The sequence below is a fragment of the Dasypus novemcinctus genome, chromosome 13, assembly GCF_030445035.2.
Source record: "Dasypus novemcinctus isolate mDasNov1 chromosome 13, mDasNov1.1.hap2, whole genome shotgun sequence".
In the NCBI taxonomy this organism is placed as follows: domain Eukaryota; kingdom Metazoa; phylum Chordata; class Mammalia; order Cingulata; family Dasypodidae; genus Dasypus; species Dasypus novemcinctus.
In genome coordinates, this window is record NC_080685.1 from 132,975 (window position 1) to 154,160 (window position 21,186).

The 21,186-nt window shown below is 39.3% G+C and overlaps 1 protein-coding gene across 7 annotated transcripts in view; it reads right to left on the reverse strand.

Annotated features, from left to right (window-relative positions):
• Positions 1 to 21,186, reverse strand: part of ENAH (ENAH actin regulator) — a 159,767-nt gene that overhangs the window by 68,860 nt on the left and 69,721 nt on the right. For all 7 annotated transcript variants that reach the window (XM_058309348.1, XM_058309351.1, XM_023589949.3 and 4 more), the window contains exon 2: positions 542 to 707. In XM_058309348.1, the coding sequence (XP_058165331.1) occupies positions 542 to 707 (166 nt within the window). The remainder of the gene's footprint in view (positions 1 to 541; positions 708 to 21,186) is intronic.

Here is a 21,186-nt window from a genome sequence, read left to right on the forward strand (position 1 = left end):
TAACATTGAAGAAACCAGAAAATCTAGTCACCTTTCTAGAAATCAACAGCAAAGAATTAGTAAAAGTGATTGCCATCTCAGACACAAATTACAAAAAGCCTGTTCCAAAAATCTTAATACCTACTATTTATCTATCATGTGTGAATTTAACAATATTTTCTGAACTATATTTTTTAACTCCTTCCTCTATCCCCATATCCCATACTTTGGGAAGAAATGAATTCCTTACACATGGTATCTGTAATTATGTAGTGTTTCATATTTGTTATAAATTGACATTATGCATTCCAAAATGGAGCTACTTGGAAGGCCAGAGGTTCTAATAAAGATCGACAACAGCGAAATTAGTACTTAGGTCTTTATACAATTAGTTCTAAATCTTCATCTTAGATTTAAATTCCAAAGTTCATTCTTCATGAGAGGTGGGAAAAGTGGGAGGCAAACATTTATTCAGCTTTTTCCAGAGACTGTTTTAAGTAACCACAACTTGGAGCGCCTTCTTTTACTCCACATGCCACGCCCACTCCTGGCAGAGCCTTACCTGGTGGTCCTGAATCTTCCTGCCGACCACGCGGAACGAGTTGTTCCCTGTATGATGGTAGATGTGGACTCTGCTGAAGCCAGCTGAGCCGCCGGCAGGCACCCACTTCTTATTGGCATCATCGTAAACCATCACGGCTGCTCTCGCCTGGCAGATACTCTGTTCACTACAAACACAGAACGCAGGTATTTCAAATTGAAAATGTCTAAAGTGAGTTAGGAACTCATTTAGCCACATAAACCTGAGTCGGCCAACGTGGCCATCAACAGAGAACACAGCTTCTTACCCTCACGGGTAGAGTCTAATGAGGAAGATGAAGAATGATGAGGGGCCAGACAAGGAAAGGAGGAGCAGAAGGAGCAAATCTGAACCCAATTAATTCACTAAAAGGAGCACAGTCATGAATTTAAACTAATCATTTGTAGAACTGTATGTGTTTATTATATTTATTATATTGGTGACCTGCCAGTAATTTCCCCCTCTTTACAGGCAAAACTATTTTTATCATGAGGCTCACTTCAAAGTCTGTATAATAAATTCTGAAAAGCTCTATTTACCCCTCGAGATATGAAATAGCCTTTAACAATCAATGGGTGGTCAATCTGATGATTTTCCTGATTCTCCTCATACGCAGACGCCTCACAACACTATTTTATATGCTCTGAAATATTAAAAATTTTCGGTAAGATACTTAATATCTTGTTTCAAATTTCCTCATGTAAATATTAAAAAGTAAAATTAGGTGATTTCTAAGGATCCTTCCATATTTTAAATTACAACCTTCACAGATAAATATTAAAAAGGAAACGATTCTATACTAGAACCTTTAAAACTCAGTTTCATCTCCATTATTTGTTACCAAGTATAAAATACACAAATAAATAAAATGGAGAGATAATCTCAATTTCATATTTAACAATGGCATCTTTCAAATATTCTATAATACTGCTGCAGGAAAAAAGGCTGATATCAATTTTACCTTATTGTATATCATGTTTTATGTATGTATAAAAAATAGCCAAAAGTCAGCAACACAAAGGCACTTCCACCCACTCCTAGCTTGAGCTTCTGCCCATCTGCTGACCATACAGGGCAGAGGGTACTACCCTGGGGGGACAGTGTGTGCTTTGCTCTTGTGGGGTGATGACCACAGACATGGACACCTGCAGCGATAAACAGCACTGGGCGATAAAACTGCTTCAAGACCAACAAACTACAAAAACTTAACTTGTAACAACTTTTGTGCAGGACACACACTGAAATAAACCTAGTGGTACTGTCTAAATTTTTATGTTGCACTGAATTTTTTTGGTAAAATATTTCTTGGTATAAAAATAAGCCAATGACCAAAGTTTGGCTTATTTTTAAAAGATTAAAGGATATTTGTCAGCCTAACAGTTAAGAAATTTCTTCTTCACATAACAGAAAGTCGTAAGTGACACCATTTACGTAACACTAGACAAGAGTACACAAGCTAAGTAACGCAAAGTACCACTTACAGCTTACAATTCAATTAACAAATTTACTGTTAATAACAAGCCCAAAAACAAAATTTTAATTGATACAGACCAGTATTTCCCAGTTTTCAGGGATTAAAATTTTGAGACCTACACTCATCTTCCAAGGTGCAATAAATAATGTCTCAGTGGGATCATTTAAGTTAAAGCAATAGTTTAACCCCTAATTTGTAAATTAAACTGAGACATGCCATGCCTTGAAAAATAAAACCCACACACTCTCTATATATATATTTAAAGAAAGCATCTAAAACCAGGAGATTTAGATGTAATGACCCAAGGTTTCCCCCCTCACTATTTCTTCCGCATTGCTAGAGACATCCGAAATATTGAAACACGTAATTAATTGAGCAGTTTGGCCAGTGCTTAATTAATCAAGACACACAAACCACTTAGCAATCAAATGTCTGGTCGCTTCGATCCCCCTGGGAAAGCTGTAACCATAGAAAGAAACATTTCCAAATCAGCATTTCCCAGTAGCCAAGAAAGCCAAAGACACAAACACTAGTTCATCAGTTTTCCAATGTAGAAAGGAATCTTCAAAATGAGATGCTAAGGCTACAAATCCCTCTCTCACCAGAGCCCAGAAGCAGCAGAAGCCAAGAATAAAGAGAATGAACAGTGAGAAGCGGCGCAGCGGAGGAGCTCCTGGAGCATTGCCCCGTGGCAGGCGGGCGGGGAGGAGCCCAGGCAGCCCTGCAGCCCAGGAGAGCGGGCGCAGGCACAGCGCCGGGCTGGGTTTGGCAGCAAAGGCGATTGCGTCCCCTGCTCCTGTCCTCAGCGTCTAAGACAGGCATCCAACACCAGCTGGGCGTGCGCCTGGACTGTGAACTTCACACGCAGATTAGACAACGGGGCAAAGAGCTGCTTGTCAATACTTTACCTTACAGTCTGGGTGGTAACGGAGGTAGGCAGGATCCCCAGCACTCATTAAAATGAGGATATTTTGGTACATAAAATAGAAATAAAAATCTGAAAATAAATGGCACATCACTGAATATAATAGCTTAAGCTTTCTTGACCATTCTCTACATGATTCATATTTTTTTCACCTCTCCCTGGGTCCAGGAAAAAACTTAAGGTCCAGCTTTAAAGTAACTCATCTCAGTTACAACAAAAAGAAATCCTGCCTGTATATCAGTGTATATACAAGCAACTGAACAATGAGAGGGACAGAGAAGTTCTTCTGATAAGAATTTCCAGCTTTGTGTAGAAAGAATTTTAGCTGAAAAGGTCAGTAAGATAATTTCAGTTTCTCAGGGAAAAGTAGCTTGTGACAAGAAAAGCTGACAAGAGTTAAGAACCACAGTTAATGAATAGTTTTAAAAAATGTTTAAAATGAAGATCTAAACAAGCACAGCAGAAAAAGATACTTTTTAAAAATCTATACTATCATTCCATCTGTATCATGAAAAGCCTCGAAATGGATACCTAGTCAAAGTCCTCAAGATTCTGAGTCACTAAAGAAACTATGCAAATTAGTAAATTAGTAAACTGTATGTTACTGAAGATCTGGTTCCAAGTTAAACAAAAACTTCATATATGTTAATATATATATACACACACATAGGCACATACCCCAAATACAATTGGTATATATAGTTGATTATACTCCATCTTCCTTAATTTTGTTATTTTAAAGTGAAATTTGGAATTATAAGGCTAATGAAAGCTGGTAAAAAAAAAAAAAAGATACCAATCTTAAAAACCATGACACTGCATTACAATTCTGTGGCCTTGTCAAGTTGCTGAATATATTCAAAGTTGGTGAGCAGGTACACATTATGATAAAGAATGAGACTAGTCAGGTGACGTTTGCCAAATCCCATTCTTGTGGTACCAGTGAATGAAATGCTTCCTGCATTTAAGCAGACTAAGAACTGCTTGGCTATTCTTGTATCTGCTATTTATTGAGGATGCAATAAAATCAAGTCTTTGAATAGCAACCTCCTTTCAAATACACCCATGATAAAAACTGCTGGTCAAAAGAAAGCGTAACTCCAACAACATCGCGCACCTAGGAGGGACTCTTTGAATGCCTGCCCATTACTTCGTCTCACCCACCTACACGACCTGGACGACTCAACCACGGCTGTTGTCACTCCAGCAAGGCAAGCAGGACTCAGAGGAGCGTCTGCACTATGGTCAAGAGTTGAGAGTTCACTCCAAGTGCACTGGGCAGCCAGCGCGGGCTTTAATCAGAACATGCCTCACAATTTAAAAGACCTTCTAGCTATGAAGCAGAAAAAGGACTTGGGAAGGCAGCCTGGAAAGCAAGAGCAGAAGGCCAGTGTGAGATGCTGTGGCTTGGACCACCCAGAATCCGGAGAGAAGTGGAAGCACGAGGCTACATGCAAGAGGTACAGCAGACAGGACTGCCCGAGGCCGAGCAGGGGAGGGGAGCGGAAGGGGCACCAGGGGAAGGAGAAGAGTCCCGGGTGGTAGCAGGCATGTCACTGATACTTCCAAAGCGCATCACTTCTGAAAGTCACGGTCCCAACTCATTTATTTATATAATATCTATTAACATGTCTTCACCATCTCCAAAAATTGAGAATGTCATTTGACTTTGAATCCCCAATATTCTGCATTACATATAAGTTATCAAGATTTTGAACCTCTTCTACACTACTAGCCAAGTAGAGCTCTCTAAAGAAAGAGAATTAACATCTTGTCTGCTATAATACAGTGTCATACTCTGAACTAAAATGTCAGTTCTTCAAAAGATAAAATATTAAGGAAGATACAAAACAAAAGAGTTAGAACTTTAAAGATAGGATTTCCATCTTAATCTCTGGAGTCAAATTTTTTCTCAAGCTTGAAATTTTATAACATTTCAAGCATTAAAGTGGCTTAGAGGAAACACAATGTTAAATTTCAACTGAACTCCACAAAGATGCTCATCTGTATTCCACAGCATGTGGCATACAGGGCCCGTCCATCTACTTCCTAAACTTCCACACCTCATCAGTTCCCTCTCTTTAGGCTCACAAGCTTTATCTGGGCCTCCTCCCCTTCTCAAGCGAGTTATTTCAACATTGTAAGATGTATGTGAAAGATGGGGTGGGGATCATACAAACCTAACAGACTGTAATCAGACAACTTTGTATATGTCTAAATTCCCTCTCCATTTTAAAAAAACCAAAGCTGAAACTTTGTAGATAAGGCATGGGCATGCTTTAGGGAAAATAACATAGAAACTCTGATGAGACTCACTGAAAGAAAAGTTTTACAGCAAAAGGCTAGAGATGTAATGTATAGTTACATGTTATAAAGAAGACCACAATATTTAAGGGTATAAAGGATTTCAAACTTCAACTCTTTCAATTAAACAACTATTATCTTCAGTATACAACAAGCCAACCATACCGCTTATCGCCAGTATAAGGCCACATTAGGTCCGAGAGCTTCTACTATAGCATGAGATTATGAAATATTAAATAAATGTCTTCTTTTCATATTCCATTAAAAAGTTCTTGCTAAGAACCAGAGAAAAGAGCTGTCTGCTAGTAACCATTAGATTCTGCTGTCATGGCTCACTGTTTACAGGATACAACAAAAACTGTGACCACAACTGACAAACAGCAGATACAAATAATGCATCAAACAAAGGCATTTTCTGCAAGGCAAGAAAACCAGCTGGGAGGCAGCAGCTCTACATATGCAACAAGGCGAAACTTCCCCTGAAGAATGTAGCTGTCTATCATTCACCTTTCTGAGAAAGATTTTAAAATATTAAAATTTAAAATATTTAAAATGTGTTGATTCAAAATTTTTTATCCCACAACATCTATATTCATATATAAACCACAAGCACAATCTAGTATAACTGATCCAGAGTCTCAAAGAAAATGATAAAATAATCAGTATATCTAAAGCAAGACAGCATGTTTTATAAATATTTCAGCTAATCTTTCAGGTTGTACTGTCCAGAAGAAAAATTCTTAAAATGGGGGGTATTTGCTACATGCAGTCTATGCGTACTTAGCAATACTGAGAGTAATCCTTTTAAAAATCCTTACAGGGGAAGTGGATGCGGCTCAAGCAGCTGGGCTCCTGTGTGCCACAGAGGAGGTCCAGGGTTCAATGCCCAGGGCCTCTGGTGAAGGCGAGCTGGCCTGCGCGGGAATGCCACCCCGCACAGGAGTGCCACCCCACGCAGGAGTGCCACCCCGCGCAGGAGTGCTGGCTGACGGGGAGAGTTGGCGCAGCAAGATTACGCAACATGAGACACAGAGAAGATACAATAAGAGATGCAGCAGGTCAGGGAGCTGGGGTAGCACGAGAGAATGAGCGCCTCTCTCCCGCTCCGGAAGGTCTCAGGATTGGTCCTCAGAGCCGCCTAAAGAGAAGGCAAGAGGACACAGAATAACACACAGCAAATGGACACAGAGAGCGGACAATGGGGGGGGCAGTAAATAAATAAATCTTCAAAAAAAAATCCTTATGTACCTATTTGACTTTATGTATACCTCTTATTTGAATAAAAATTAAAACTAGATTTAAAAAGTAAAATATATAGAATATGCAAAGCTCAATAAATGTGGTGATATGATTCAACCAACAAATAGAACCTATCCCTCTCATCAACAACACACCTGGAGATAGGACTGATAAAGAGAATGAAAATGCACAATTTTGGTATTCTTAGAATCATGAGAGGTGGGGAAGGGGAAATTAGGATGGAATATATAACAGTTTGTGCAGAGAAAATAAAATGAAATCACACTGGAAAGGAAGTCAAGAGGGATGTAAGGAATGAATGTATAAGGGACTGTGCAGAGAAAATAACATGAAATCACACTGGACAGGAAGTCGAGAGGGATGTAAGAAACCAGCAGGACTGAGATGGTCTCTGGGACTGCTTCATGTGAGCACCTCCAGAAAGAGACTGGGCCTGCTACTAAGAAGCACAGACAAATCCCTGCTCGCCTGTCCTTCCCAAGATACAAAGGCTAATTAACAGAAATAAAACAAACACTACTTTATAAAACAAGGAAATAAAGGCAGCTATCTCTGGAGACCTCACCCTACAACTATCTATAGTAAGTATTTTGGGGGCTTATCTTTCAAAGAAAGTATTGTGTTCCTGCAGGCACAGAACTCTTTGACAACAGCAACGTGCTGATGGTGTCCTAGCTACGCACCAGTACAGACCAGCACACGCCCACCCAGTCCCCTGGTGAATGCTGACCTGAAACCAGGGGCACTGCTTGACCTGGGCAACTCATCGCTGGGGCAGCACGGTGCTGGAGCAACACTCATCAAACACACACTAAGATGCACGTAGCACCTCTTACAGGTGCTGCTAATAACCCCATTTCACAGAAGGGAAACTGCGGCACACAGAGGCAGAGCACCCTGACGGTGGAGACGCTGGCACAGGAGACTCCGGGTTCCGCAGTCAGGCCCCACAGTCACCGCTCGAACAGGAGACTTCACAAAATTACTTCCTCATAAGACTTCCATTATTTTCACATTACACTTCAATTTTTCTCTTTGATGTGAAGGGAATTTATTTGCTGAAAGTATTGTTCTTTTAGGGAAAAACAAAGGTTCTTTTGAAGAATTCATTACTGAAAATATCATGTTAAACTTATTTTAAAAACATGTCTAGGATATCAATTTTTAAAAAATAAAAGGAAAAAAAATTATTCATAAAACTAATACTCCAGGGAAAGTTTCTTTCAAATAGAACTCAACTTTTCTCAAAGAATTACATGAACAACAAAATGTGTGGGAAACACTGCAGGCCTCAGGCTATAGATACACGCGCACATACACACACTCACATGCAAAATAAGAGTATGTAAATAGGAACATGATTTTTACAACAAGCCATATAGAAGAGCAGCGTCATTCCATTATTCTAAACTACTCTGATTTTGTTACTGAATGATGTATGAGTTCAGAATAATAGCGGCACATGAACTTTAGAATAATACAGTTCCCCATTTTACAAAAATAACAAGACAAAAAATGATATAGTCTGTGTAGAAAGATATTGGCTAGAAAATTACCAAAAAAACCAAACCTAAAACTACAGAGAAAGATTCTTTCAAAGAAAAACAAAAGTAGGTGTTAACTGTAAACAAACTAAGGGGTAACACTGTAATTATTTATTAGTGTCCCTCTAACTAGACTGGGAGGGCAAGGAACACGTTTTAATAACATATTTACATTAGCTGAGGCTTAACACTTAGAAGAAGCTCCCTAAATCTCTGCTAAATCAAATACTTTGTGGAGGAGAAGTGATCATTTAAAAACAAAACAAAACAAAAAAGAGTACAGTGTAAGAAAGCTCCAGTTTATGGCCAAGTTTTAGAAGGCTGAATTTGTCAAAAGTCTCACCTCTAGATAAAGTTATTTTACTGCCTCTGATTTTCCTAAAATTACAATTCCGCATTAAAGGTAACTATTTCTTACACCAGATTAGGGGAAACAAACCCAAACAGTTGCAATATCTGAAATGCTACAATACCAACTCTAAATATATGTGAAAAGCTAAGGAGGTATGTATATACTCTAATCTCTAGAGCACTCATTAAAGGAAAAAACAATGCAGAGAGATATAGATAAAAAGACAATTAGGGAAGCTGACTTGGCCCAATGAATAGGGCGTCTGCTTACCACATGAGAGGTCCACGGTTCAAATCCAGGGCCTCCTTGACCCGTGTGGAGCTGGCTTGCGCACAAGGAGTGCTGATGTGCCCAAGGAGTGCCCTGCCACGCAGGGGTGTCTCCCACATAGGGGAGCCCCACTCAAGGAGTGCACCCCATAAGGAGAGCCGCCCAGTGCGAAAGAAAGTGCAGCCTGCCCAAGAATGGCTCCACACACACAGAGAGCTGACACAACAAGATGACGTAACAAAAAGAAACACATATTCCTGGTGCTGCTGATAAGGATAGAAGCGGTCACAGAAAAACACACAGCGAATGGACGCAAAGAGCAGACAACTGGGGGGGTGTGGAGAAATAAATTTAAAAATTTTTTTAAACTAAAAAAACACAAATAGATAAATTAAAATGGAATTCTAAAAAAGTATTCATTTATCCAAAAGAAGCCAAGAAAGGAATAACAGAAGGCTAAATATAGAGGGAACAAAGAGAAAACATATAATAAAAAGACAGAAACCCAACCATATCAATAATTACAGTAAGTGTTAATGACTAAACACTCTGCTTAAAGGCAAAAATTGTGATAATGCTTAAAATAATAAAACCCAATTACACACTGTCTACAAGAGATGCACTTATAAATAAAGACACAGATAGATTGATAAGGACAAGGACAGGTTGAAAGTAAATGACTAGAAAAAGATACCATGCAAACAGCATAAAAAAGTTGGTGCTGTATTAATGTCAGATAAAGTTGACTTTAAAACAGAAAGAAAAAACAAAAAGTGACATCAACATAATAAAAGGGTCAATTTATCAGAAAGATACAATCATAAATGTGTACGTGCTAGAGTTTCAAAAAATTGATAGACATTTCCACAATATTTGTTGTAACTGACAGAAAGACAGTAAGAGAAGTAGACACACACACACAAAAGCAGAGAAAATGAAAGTCTGAACAAAAACTTTCTGTACCCAACCACATGAATACAGCTTCTTTTCAAGTTCACATAGTATGATCACCAAGAAAATATGCTGGGCCATTAAACAATTCTCAATAAATTTAAAATAATTGAAAGCACAGAGAATATATTCTCTGGCCACAATGGAATTAAATTTGAAAGTAACGATAATAAGATAGCTAGAAAAGAAACTCATGCATTTGAAATTTTTAACAAGCACGTCTAAGTAATATGTGGGTAGAAAAAGGAAACACAAGGAAAATTAGGATATATTTCAAATTAAAGTTACTGAAAATAACAAAAACCATGACATAGAGCTAAAACATTGGTCAGTGGGAAAGTCACAATTAAAAATGCTTTAATTTTATTTTTGTCTGATTTTGTTTCATTTTTTTTGTTTTTATCTTTTTTTTTTAAAGATCCATAGATCACACAAAATGTTACATTAAAAAACATGAGGTTCCCATATAACCCTGCTCCCCGCACCCCTGCCACTCCTCCCACATCAACCTCTTTCATCAGGGTGGCACTCACTGCATTTGATGAATGCATTTTGAAGCACTGCTACATACACAGCATGGACTGTAGGTTACGTTGTAGTGGACACCCTCTCGCAGTTCAGTCAGTGGGCTATGGCAGGATATATAATGTCCTACATCTGTCCCTGCAGTATCATTCAGAACAAGTCAAAGTACCAAAAAATGTCCAGTATTACACCTCTTTTTCCCTCTCCTTGCCTTCAGTAACTCCTGTGGCCACTGTGTCCATATCAATGACATAACTTCTTCCATTGCTAGAGTCACAATAATTCTATAGTAGAATACCAGTAAATCCACTCTAATCCATTTTATTCCTCTATCCTGAGGAAACTGGGATGGTGATGTCCACTCCACCTCTAAATTGAGAGGGGGTTTAGATCCCACATAGCTGATGGATGGACTTCTCCTGCTTGCAGCTGTAAACTCCCTCGGCTCCCTGGTGTCATGGTTGACCATCCTCAGTTCCTTGTTAGCTGACCTGGGTTAAGTCCAATGAACCGGAGAGTAGGTGTTGCAACTTTACTGTGGCTCAGGACCCAGCTGGCACATGGACAGTCCAGAGATTCCAGTCTCCTGAGCATACACCAACTGCAGCACTAACCACAGGTTCAGTAAAAGTGACAGAAGAGGCATGTGTAGAGGTCACATCTGAGTCCAACTCCATCACACTCAGGAGCACAAATTCCAAAGTAGGGCTCACTGGCAAGGCACTAAACTCCAGAGCCATCTGCCATGACCGCAGTACCTGGGTTTCTCCATAACCCTCAAGAGCACCACTAACTGGAGTTGTATCTACTTTGGCTATCTCTAAAATCCTGCTGAGATGTACATATGCACGACCCGATGACCTCCTGACTCATTTTGAAGTCTCTTAGCCATATAAACTCATTTGTCTTTATCATTTCTCCTTTTTATTCAAGATCTTTTTCTAGTTGCATCACCAGCTGGTCCTTGGTAGTAATCCCTCAGCACCGGGAAGGCTCATCCCTGGTACAATGTCCTACACTGGGGGGAAGGTAATACATTTACATGCTGAGTTTGGCTTAGAGAGTAGTCACATTTGAGCAACATGGAGGCTCTCAGGAGGTAACTCTTAAGGCACCCTGCAGCTCTACAGCTATATAAATGCTTTTATTAAGAATATCCTAGGAAAGTGGACTTGGTCCAATGAAAGGGTGTCTGCCTACCACATGGGAGGTCTGCGGTTCAAACCCCGGGGCCTCCTTGACCCATGTGGAGCTGGCCCATACGCAGTGCTGATGGGCACAAGGAATGCCCTGCCATGCAGGGGTGTTCCCCACATAGGGAAGCCCCATGCGCAAGGAATGCACCCTGTAAGGAGAGCTGCCAAGTGCGAAAGAAAGTGCAGCCTGCCCAGGAATGGCACCACACACACGGAGAGCTGACTCAACAAGATGATGCAACGAAAAGAAACACAGATTCCCGGTGCTGCTGATAAGGATAGAAGCAGTCACAGAAAAACACATAGCAAATGGATGCAGAGAGCAGACAACTGGAGGGGGAGGGGAGAGAAATAAATGAAAAATAAATCTAAAAAAAAAAAAAAAAAAAGAGCATCCTAAAACCAATTTTCTAAGTCTACATCTTAAGAAGCTAAAAAAGAACTAAGAAAATCCAAAGGAAGTAGAAGGAAATAATAAAACAACAGCAATCAATGAAACAGAGGACAAACAATAGGAAAAATGAAAATCCCTCGTTAAACTGATCAAGAGGGAGAACAAATACCAGGAATGAATGTGGGTTTCTCACTACAGACTTACAAATATTAAAAGAGTAAGAGAAAATTAGGAATAACTTTATGCTGCCAAGTTTGACAAATGAGATGAAGTGGGAAAATTACCTGAAAAACAAACTGACACAAAATCTGTAGTGTCGTCTCATACCAATCAAAGATTAAAGAAATTGATACAAAGCTCCCCACAAAGAAAACTCTAGGCACAGATGGTTTTATTAGAGAATTGTACCAAACATTTAACATTAAAAAAAAAAAAAGTGCCTATTTTACACAAACTTGCAGAAAATAGAGGGTGCATTTCCAGCTTGTTTTATGAGGACAGCATGAGCCTAATACCCAAACCTGAGAAAGACATTGCAAATAAAGAAAGTTACAGTCCAGTATCCCTCAACAACTTAAGCATGAAGGATGGAGGGAAGGAGGAAGGGTCAAAGGAGGAAAGGATAGAGGGGAGGGGAAGGAAGGGGAGGAGTGGGCAAGGGAGGTACATGTATCAGGATGTATTATTTTTAAAACTCTTACAAGTCAATAATTAAAGCATGGGTCACCAAGAAAAAGTTGGGCAAATAATTTCGACAGATATATTACAAAACATATGAATGGTGGAGAAATTTATGTAAAAATGCTAAACATCATTAATCACCAAGGAAATGCAAAATAAACTCACACCCACCAGAATGCCTAAATGGTACAACCTTATCTCCCTTTTTGAGTTTGCTAAAAGCTGCTGGAAGCAATATACCAGAAATGGGCTGGGTTTTAAAATGGAGATGTATTGGGTTAAAAGCTCTCAGTTCTGAGGCTGTGAAAGCACCTAAATCAGGCCTCATCAGAAGATGCTCTCTCCCCCAAGCTGCAGCTATGGGCATCAGGCACATGGCGTCCGTGCATCTCCCCTCTCTGCCGGCTTGGTGCTTTCAACTTCTGGCTGAAGTGGCTCCTCTCAGCCTCTGTGTTCCACTATCTCAGCCTCTGGCTCCTAGGACCTTCTCTTGTACCTTCTGGGTTTCTCTCTGCCTCTGCAGCTTCTTTCTGTGTCTGGGCTTTTTATCCCTCTTTTTATAAAGGATCCAGTAAGAGGATTCAGACTCACCCTGGGTCACACAACCTAATCAAAGGCCCTTAATCAAAAGTTCCCCCGACAGTGGGTTTACATGCACAGGACGGGATTAACCGTAAGGAAATGAATTTCTGGGGTCCATAAAAGCTTCAAACTACCACACTCCCATATGCTGCTGGTGAGAATATAAAATGGTTCAACAGCTTTGAAAGATCAAGAAGTTTATTATAGAACTAAATGTACACCTACCCTCTGACCCTTTAATTCCTATGCTAGATAGTGCCAAAAACTGGGAACACAGCAGCTGTCCATCAACAGGAGAATGAATAAATAGTGCCGTTTATGTGAATACATATTCATACAATGGTTTATCACTCAGCAATAAGTGACTCTCTCAAGTGAGTGATCTTGGTCAACTTTCTATCATCTGCATTCCAGGGCTTTCTTCATTTCAACTCATCCTTGGGATGCTTAGTTTGCCATAGGGCTGCCAATGCAAAGTACCAGAAATGGCTGGCCTTTATAACGGGAATTTTATTAAGAGAAAATCTTATAGTTCCAAGGCCGTTTAATGTTCAAATCAAAGCACCATCAGAGATGCTTTCTCACCAAAGGCCGGTGACCCTGGCGTCCTGCTGTGTGGGGAGGCAAGATGGCGGCCAGTCTCTGCCGAGATTCCTCATCCCCTCCCAGAGCTCAGCTATGGGAGACCTGGCATGTGGCTGGCTCATCTTCTCAGCCTTGAGCAGCATCGTGGGCCCATGCCAAGGGGGCCTCTTTCTGAGCATCTGTACCCTGTTGATTCCAATACCAGGACTTCCCTCAGTCTCTCAGGGCTTCTCTGTTTTCCTGCAGTCCTCTACCTCACATGGCAGGATCAAAATGGCAGCTCCCTTTCTCTGGGTTTCTCCGTGCATTTTCAGTATATAAGACCCAGCCAAGAGCTGAGACTTAACCTTTCCAATCAAAGTTCCCAAAGCAAGGTCCAGTCAAGGTCCCTGAGTCTAATGCAACCTCAGCATCTCTTAACTGAATCTACCCCAAAGGCCCCACACACAACAGGCTAGGCTTCCAAGCGTAGGAATGGGTTAGCTTAAGAACATAATTTTTTGGGGTCCACAAAAGCAAACCAGGACAGGTATGCATTTTATGAGCATATCATAAGCTATAGTAGTTCTTAGGAATCTGGGAACTCCTGATGACCTTCACTTGTCATAGGCACACCTCAAATGGTTGCTGCTTAGCATATTTCTATGGGACTAGAATACAATTCTCACTTCCTGTTTCCATTTTAATGCTACTCCCTGTGATCTAAGAAGGATAAAGGATTCTTCAAGTCCTAAAATAAGTTGCTTTTATAAAAAATAGCTAGTGCTATTACATTTTGTTTCAAGTCAACTTAAAACAAGCTAAAAATGAATACAATATTCAGGTACATTAATACTTAGACTAAGTCAATTACAAACTGACGTTTCCCATACTTAAAAATAACTGCTTGAGAGCGGATGTGGCTCAAGTGATTGCGTGCCTGCTTCCCACATAGGAAGTCACGGGTCCCATTCCCCGTGCCTCCTAAAACAAACAAACAAACAAAAAAAACAACAAGCAAACAAAGAAAATACCAACTCAGGGGAGCCAATGTGGCTCAATGGTTGAGCAATGGCTTCCCACATATGAGGTCCCAGGTTCAATCCCCAGTCCTGGTACTTAAAACAAAACAAAACACTGAGAAAATGCTGGTTTTCCTACTATTCTAAAGAAATTCTTAATTTTCCAAGACTGTTTTTTGAACATCCACAGTTCTAGACTAGATATTTATAGTTTGGCAAAAACATTCAGTATTCACCAGTTGCCAACTTCTGCTCAAAACTGCCTTATAAGTTGTGAAATTCTGTCCTGAAAAGCACTTGTCCTCTGTAACTCAGTGAACTCTGGGGTGGCCAAGGATTGTGGTTAAGAATACAAATATAAGAATGTTCTATCAGGATCTATAACAGAGGTATGTCACTAGTATCGTGGGGTGATACATGGGAGAAAATGCACCTTAAACATTCTTCTATGGGATATGAATGTATTTGTGGTGTCACAGGTATGTTTTCTTGCTAGAGGAGCACACAGTAGCTAACAAAATAACAAAAAGTAAGCATTCTAGACTTATTTTGGAAATTTGGAAAGCAGCTGACGGTTAATACAAATATTTTAAGTACTTTCAGAAGCAAATTATATCTTTTTTGAAACTACTGATATATTACCATTTCTTTTCTTTTTTTTTAAATTTTTTCAATTTTTAAAAAAATTTATTTATTCCCCACCCCTTTCAGCTTGCTTGCTATCTGCTGTCTGTGTCCATTTGCTGTACGTTCTTCTGTGTCTGCTTGTCTCCCTTTGTTGCGTCATCTTCCTGCACCAGCTCTCAGCAGGCACGGGCCAGCTTGCCTTCACAAGGAGGCTCTGGGACACGAGCCCAGGGCCTCCCATATGGTAGAGGGGAGCTCAATCAACTGAGCCCATTTCATTTTTTAGTAAACAAGATAGAACATAAACATTACATCATAATTCTAATCTGTGGATAATTGCTCATACGGTAATAGTTTTAATATTACATAAGGCCTTTAAGAATTAAATTTAGGTTTTATTCAATAGTCCACATGTATTTCAAGAAAATGTCTTTTGGGTAATGGAGGAGTAATTAAAAGCAGAATATTAAGTTTGACATTTCAAAATTTCCTAAGAAGAAATTAAAATTTATATATAACAAACAACCATGGTAGATCATCTTTGATAAAATTATAATGAAGATTATGAAGCACCTTCAGAAAAAAAATATTGCTGCAAAGTTTTTTCCTGAATTATATTTTGTCATGTACGAAAAGGTCAGGGATATTTTTTAATTTAATGCTTTTTACACATTATATGGAAATGAATAGAAAACTACACTTGAACAACACTGAATTAATAATTCAATCATGCCTCCTTTACCTGCCAGCCCAATGATTTCTGAGTCTCACACACTTAGCTACATACTAACACTGACAAAAAAATCACAGAATGGAAAATCAGGAGTCATGCAATTGTCACTGACAAGAGAATGAACATGATGAAAGCTAAGAGTGATTTAGGAATTTCTAGCATATGATGTTTTCTTCACACACTTCAGCAGTGTGTTCAGAAAGTAATTATAGCACAGCATAATCAAAGAAAACTACTGGCCGTAAGCTGAAAAAGTGACCCACTTTTTATCACTTGTCTTCAACTAAATACAAACTGCATGACATTCAGGAGATACTGGAATTTCTTATTCTGTGCTTCTACAAATTGTTCAAATAAGATAAAATGATAATTATTACAGGGTTTTGTTTAGTTTAAGCTGCTGGACTAGAAGGCCTTAATAATGTGCTTTTCAGATATCAACAAAGTAAAGTCATTAACAGCCAAAGGTTGCTTTCAGAGAAGACTACTGAAGAAGTAACGAAAGTGATGTGCTTGAGAGTAAATATATTTTCTTTACATAAGCAGGGCACAAGCCTCGGTTTGGGAACTGCTTCTGTGAAATCGTATCATCGCAGCCCCCACTGGGCTCACCTGCTCTTCACTCCCTTGGTCACGCTATTCCTGAATGTCCAGGGAGCCTCGCTGGCCACGGCTCAAGCCTCAAGCCACAGCTCATGGCCTTCCCTCAGCCCTCTTCGCACGCCACCCCTTAGGCAGGGCTCCACGCCCTGGCACGATTACATAACCTGCTCCTTAGACAGCAAGAGACAGGGAAGAGAGTTCTGTCTCTCCAAATCAGTGTTAATTCTTAGAGCACATTCAGTGTCTGCTGAATGAAAGAGCAAATGAATCACAACGCCTAACATGAAAGCAGACAAGCACTATTTTCATCTTTGTAAAATTTCTTTATTAGAGATCACTATGGAATTAATGTGCAATTTTATATTTGAAGTCAATGTGAAAATCTCTATAAATATTTATTTTACAGGCATCTTTGCTAAAAGCACAACATTGACATTTAGAAACAATATATCCCCTAAATAAAAATAATATGGTTAGGAAAAAAAACAGGCTTATAGAAAACTCAGCACATTTAGTGTCAGGTTAATTGAAGCTTGGAAGCAACTTAATCTTAAAATTACCAAGCTAACCATGGCACAAAGATTTAAGCTAAATGTTTCTACCAACCAATTAATTTTAATTAAATGATGTGTGAAGCTGAAGTTGATTCGATAAAATATATCTTGATATGAGAAGCTGATAACACATTTTACTCTAATTCCTAACAAAATGAGGGGAAAACATTCCCAGCTTTCCTGACAGAAAACCTAAGGCAGCCTCCTAATCAAGAAATATCCTTTGTCACAACAAAAGCTAAGTGCCTAAAGCAGGCAAGGACAACATGCAGCACTGAAGTATGATGTCCATACCCACTAAGACTTTTTTATTCTTGCATGTTAGCTTCTTTTAATTTTGTAGCAGCTGACCATCAACTGGCTTAGGACCTTAAACCATGATCCTACTGCTAAAATAATTTAAATATCTCTAAGTAGCAGCTGTGTAATTTTTATAGTTTATCTAAAAATATAAAAGTTCAAAACATTAAATGAATTTCATCTAACATTTAGGAATAATTTAGCAGAAAGGAAAATTCAAAATGATGAGTAATCTAATTCATAAAAAATAAAAATGTGTATGAGCTTTACTTCAATTTTAGAAGTATTCTCTTTTTCCCTCAAGATACACCAGAGGGGGGAAACGGACTTGGCCCAGTGGTTAGGGCATCCGTCTACCACATGGGAGGTCCGCGGTTCAAACCCCGGGCTTCCTTGACCTGTGTGGAGCTGGCCCATGCGCAGTGCTGATGCACGCAAGGAGTGCCCTGTGCCACGCAGGGGTGTCCCCCGCGTAGGGGAGCCCCAGACACCCCCGCGTAGGGGAGCCCCACGCGCAAGGAGTGCACCCGTAAGGAGAGCCGCCCAGCGCGAAAGAAAGTGCAGCCTGCCCAGGAATGGCACCGCCCACACTTCCCGTGCCGCTGACGACAACAGAAGCGGACAAAGAAACAAGACGCAGCAAAAAGACACAGAGAACCAAGACGCAGCAAAAAGACACAGAGAACCGACAACCGGGGGAGGGTGGGAATTAAATAAATAAAAATAAATCTTTAAAAAAAAAAAAAAAAGATACACCAGAGGGGAGAGGATGTGACCCACACAGTTGAGCACCTGCTTTCCACATACAAGGTTCCAGGTTTAATCCCCAGTACCTCCTAAAAATAAAAAAAATTTTAAAAAGGTACACCAGGGCTGCAACTGTACTTAGGTATTCTTTATATTAGTATTTCCCAATGACTAAAGAGGATATTCTTTTTGGCTAAAAATTCAGAAACTACAGATTAGTGTTCTCAATATCTTGGCATAAAGCTATGCCACCCCACAACTTTCATAATCGAGAAAGACTTTTCTGAAGCTGGCTTATTCTGTCTTTCCTTGACTGACGTCATAAGCCACATGGCTCCAAAAGGCTGATGTTCTCTTCTAACACTTTACTACTCCATCCTGGAGACAGCTATGTCCAACACAAAGCACTACTCAGTTCAGACCTGCTCTCCTCTAGGCACAACAACAACAGGGACTGAGTCAAGGCAGGCGAAGCCCCTGGCGTCCCTCCACCATATAGCACCTGGTTTGATCAGCCAAGGTCAGAAGGGCTCACGGTGAGTTCAGTCCTGTCTGGGCTTCAATTTCTTGATCCTCAAGATAGAAGCACCCCTGATATTACCCAAGCCGTATTAAACCCCTAGGAGGACCACATATAGTCTGAGAAGCTTCAGGTTCAGGAGGAAAACAATGGCTTCAAACAGCACTTTTTCAAAAAGTTTAACTACTTATACTCAAATTACTGTTCTCAATTTAAGAGACCTGAAAGGAATGTTTTAGTTCATATATATAGCTCTAAATCAACTGTAACAGTTTCTAGGATACTTTGTTTATTCTAGGCATACAGGTAAAAACTTGATCTTACAGATAAACTTATTTCAAAAACCACAAAATAAAACAACATAAGCAGGAAATACAGACCCAACTTGAGTAATAAAAAAGTTAAGAAAGGGAAGCAGAGGCAGTTCCAGCAGCTGAGCACCTGCTCCCCACATAACAGGTCCCAGGGTTCGGTTCCCAGTGCCTCCTTAAAAACAAAACAAACAATAAGGAAAATGAGAAAACCAACTCAGGGGAACAAGCGTGCCAGTGTGGCTCAGTGGCTGTGCCGGCTTCCTGCATACCAGGTCCTGGGTTCAACTGCTGGCTTCAGTACCTCAAAAGAAAAAAAAAAAAGTTTAAAAAATTTGCCATTTCTCTAGCAGATGGGTAGGCTATTCCTCACACATAGCTGCCATTTCAGACTTCACTCTTTCTCTAGATGTCAAAAAGGAAATTAAAACACCTGACCAGTGAGATAAAAAGGGTATGTTGCACAAGTGGCCACAGCTGTTATTTTTATCTTTTCTGGCATTCTGATAAGAGTTATAGATTTAATTAAATGCCCTTCTCATCTCTCCCTTCCTTTCTCCCACATTCTCCAAAAAGACCATAAAAGCTCTTGAGTCAAGTACTAGACATTCTTTCTATATGAAGAACATATACCCAAAGTAACCAGCTATTTATGTCTCTGTTCTGCCAAGAAATAAGTATTCAACCAGTGGTGAAGTGCATCACTTTGAACATTAAAACTATGATAAAGCATTACCCATAGAGTCTCCATGTACTTTAATGGCAGTACCGTGGAAAAAGTTTAACACTGAAACAAAATAAAATCCAAATTTGAGGACAGTATGCAAAGTAAATGGTCTTTAGTTATTTAAAATGTCATGGTTCTGAAAGACAAAGACTGAGCAAATGTCCCATATTAAAGACAATGAAAGATAATTGAAACCCAATGTGCCATCTGGAGTGAATCTTGGATCAAAAAATAATTTCTTTGTTTTTCTTTTGCTACACAAAATAACTGATAACATATAAAGTTTACTAAAGGAATATATTACATATATATTAGACCACATACATATATATATATATATATATTAGACCACATTCTATTGACATCCTGATTTGAAATCAACTAACTTTTCTTAATTAAATTTTTACTTTTTTAAACTGTGGCATTTTAAGTGATTCCCTGTGCTTGATGATTGCAATTATTAATATCATTGTCTAGCAATATGCTTCTATATCATCTCAATTACTACAAGCCTGTGAAAGGTAGGTATTCTCAATTCCTTCGTAAATATCAGAAAACAGCTGCAAAGAACAGCAGGCACCTACTGAAGAGCACTCCAGGGGGTCAAAAGTCACTTCTCAGCATTTTACACACTAAATGTCTCATGTAGATGGTACAACTGTTTCATCTACAAGTGTGTTCCTCTACTCTTTTTATACATGAGTATCAAAAACTATTTTATTACTTCCAGCAATTGAAAAGAAAATATAAAGTTACATAACATACTGCTCTCTTCTTAAATAAGATCATGAAAGAATGTGAGAAGGGAGGAGAGAGGAAAGGGTAGGAGTGGGAGAAGAGAGAAAGGTAAAGAAAGAAAATACCAGTAATACAAAGAACCAAAGCTCCTAAACAATATTAACCTGACTGGGTGACATAAGAGTAGGAGAAAGAGCTGGTCTTATTAAAGAGAAGATACAGACATTGGCAAACTTTAAAAATCAACAAGAGTAAATAAACATACACATACGTTAAGTATTAATAGTTAAAGACAAATGCTAATAACAACAGAATGTATAACTTTTTTTTTTGAACCCAGGACCTCATATGTGGGAAGTCGGCACAGTCACTTAGCCACATCAGCTTCCTAAGTTGGTTTATTCGTTTTGTTTTTGCTGTTGTTTGTTATTGTTTTTTCAGGAGGCACTGGGAACCAATCCCGGGACCTCCCATGTGAGAGGCGGGCACTCAACCACTTGAGCCACATCCACTCCCAAGAACATATAACTTTTAAGCCAAGAGAAGGAACTTCTACCTAGTAGAAAGCAGAAGGGGTAAATAATGAGGATCAAAAAGTATAAAAATATGGAAAAAAGACATAAAAGACAAACATGAACCAAATAAAGCTGGGGGAGAAATCTTAACATCAAATCAAATATAAATTAAGGTAAAATTATAGAAGAATGCCAGCTAACAGGATAC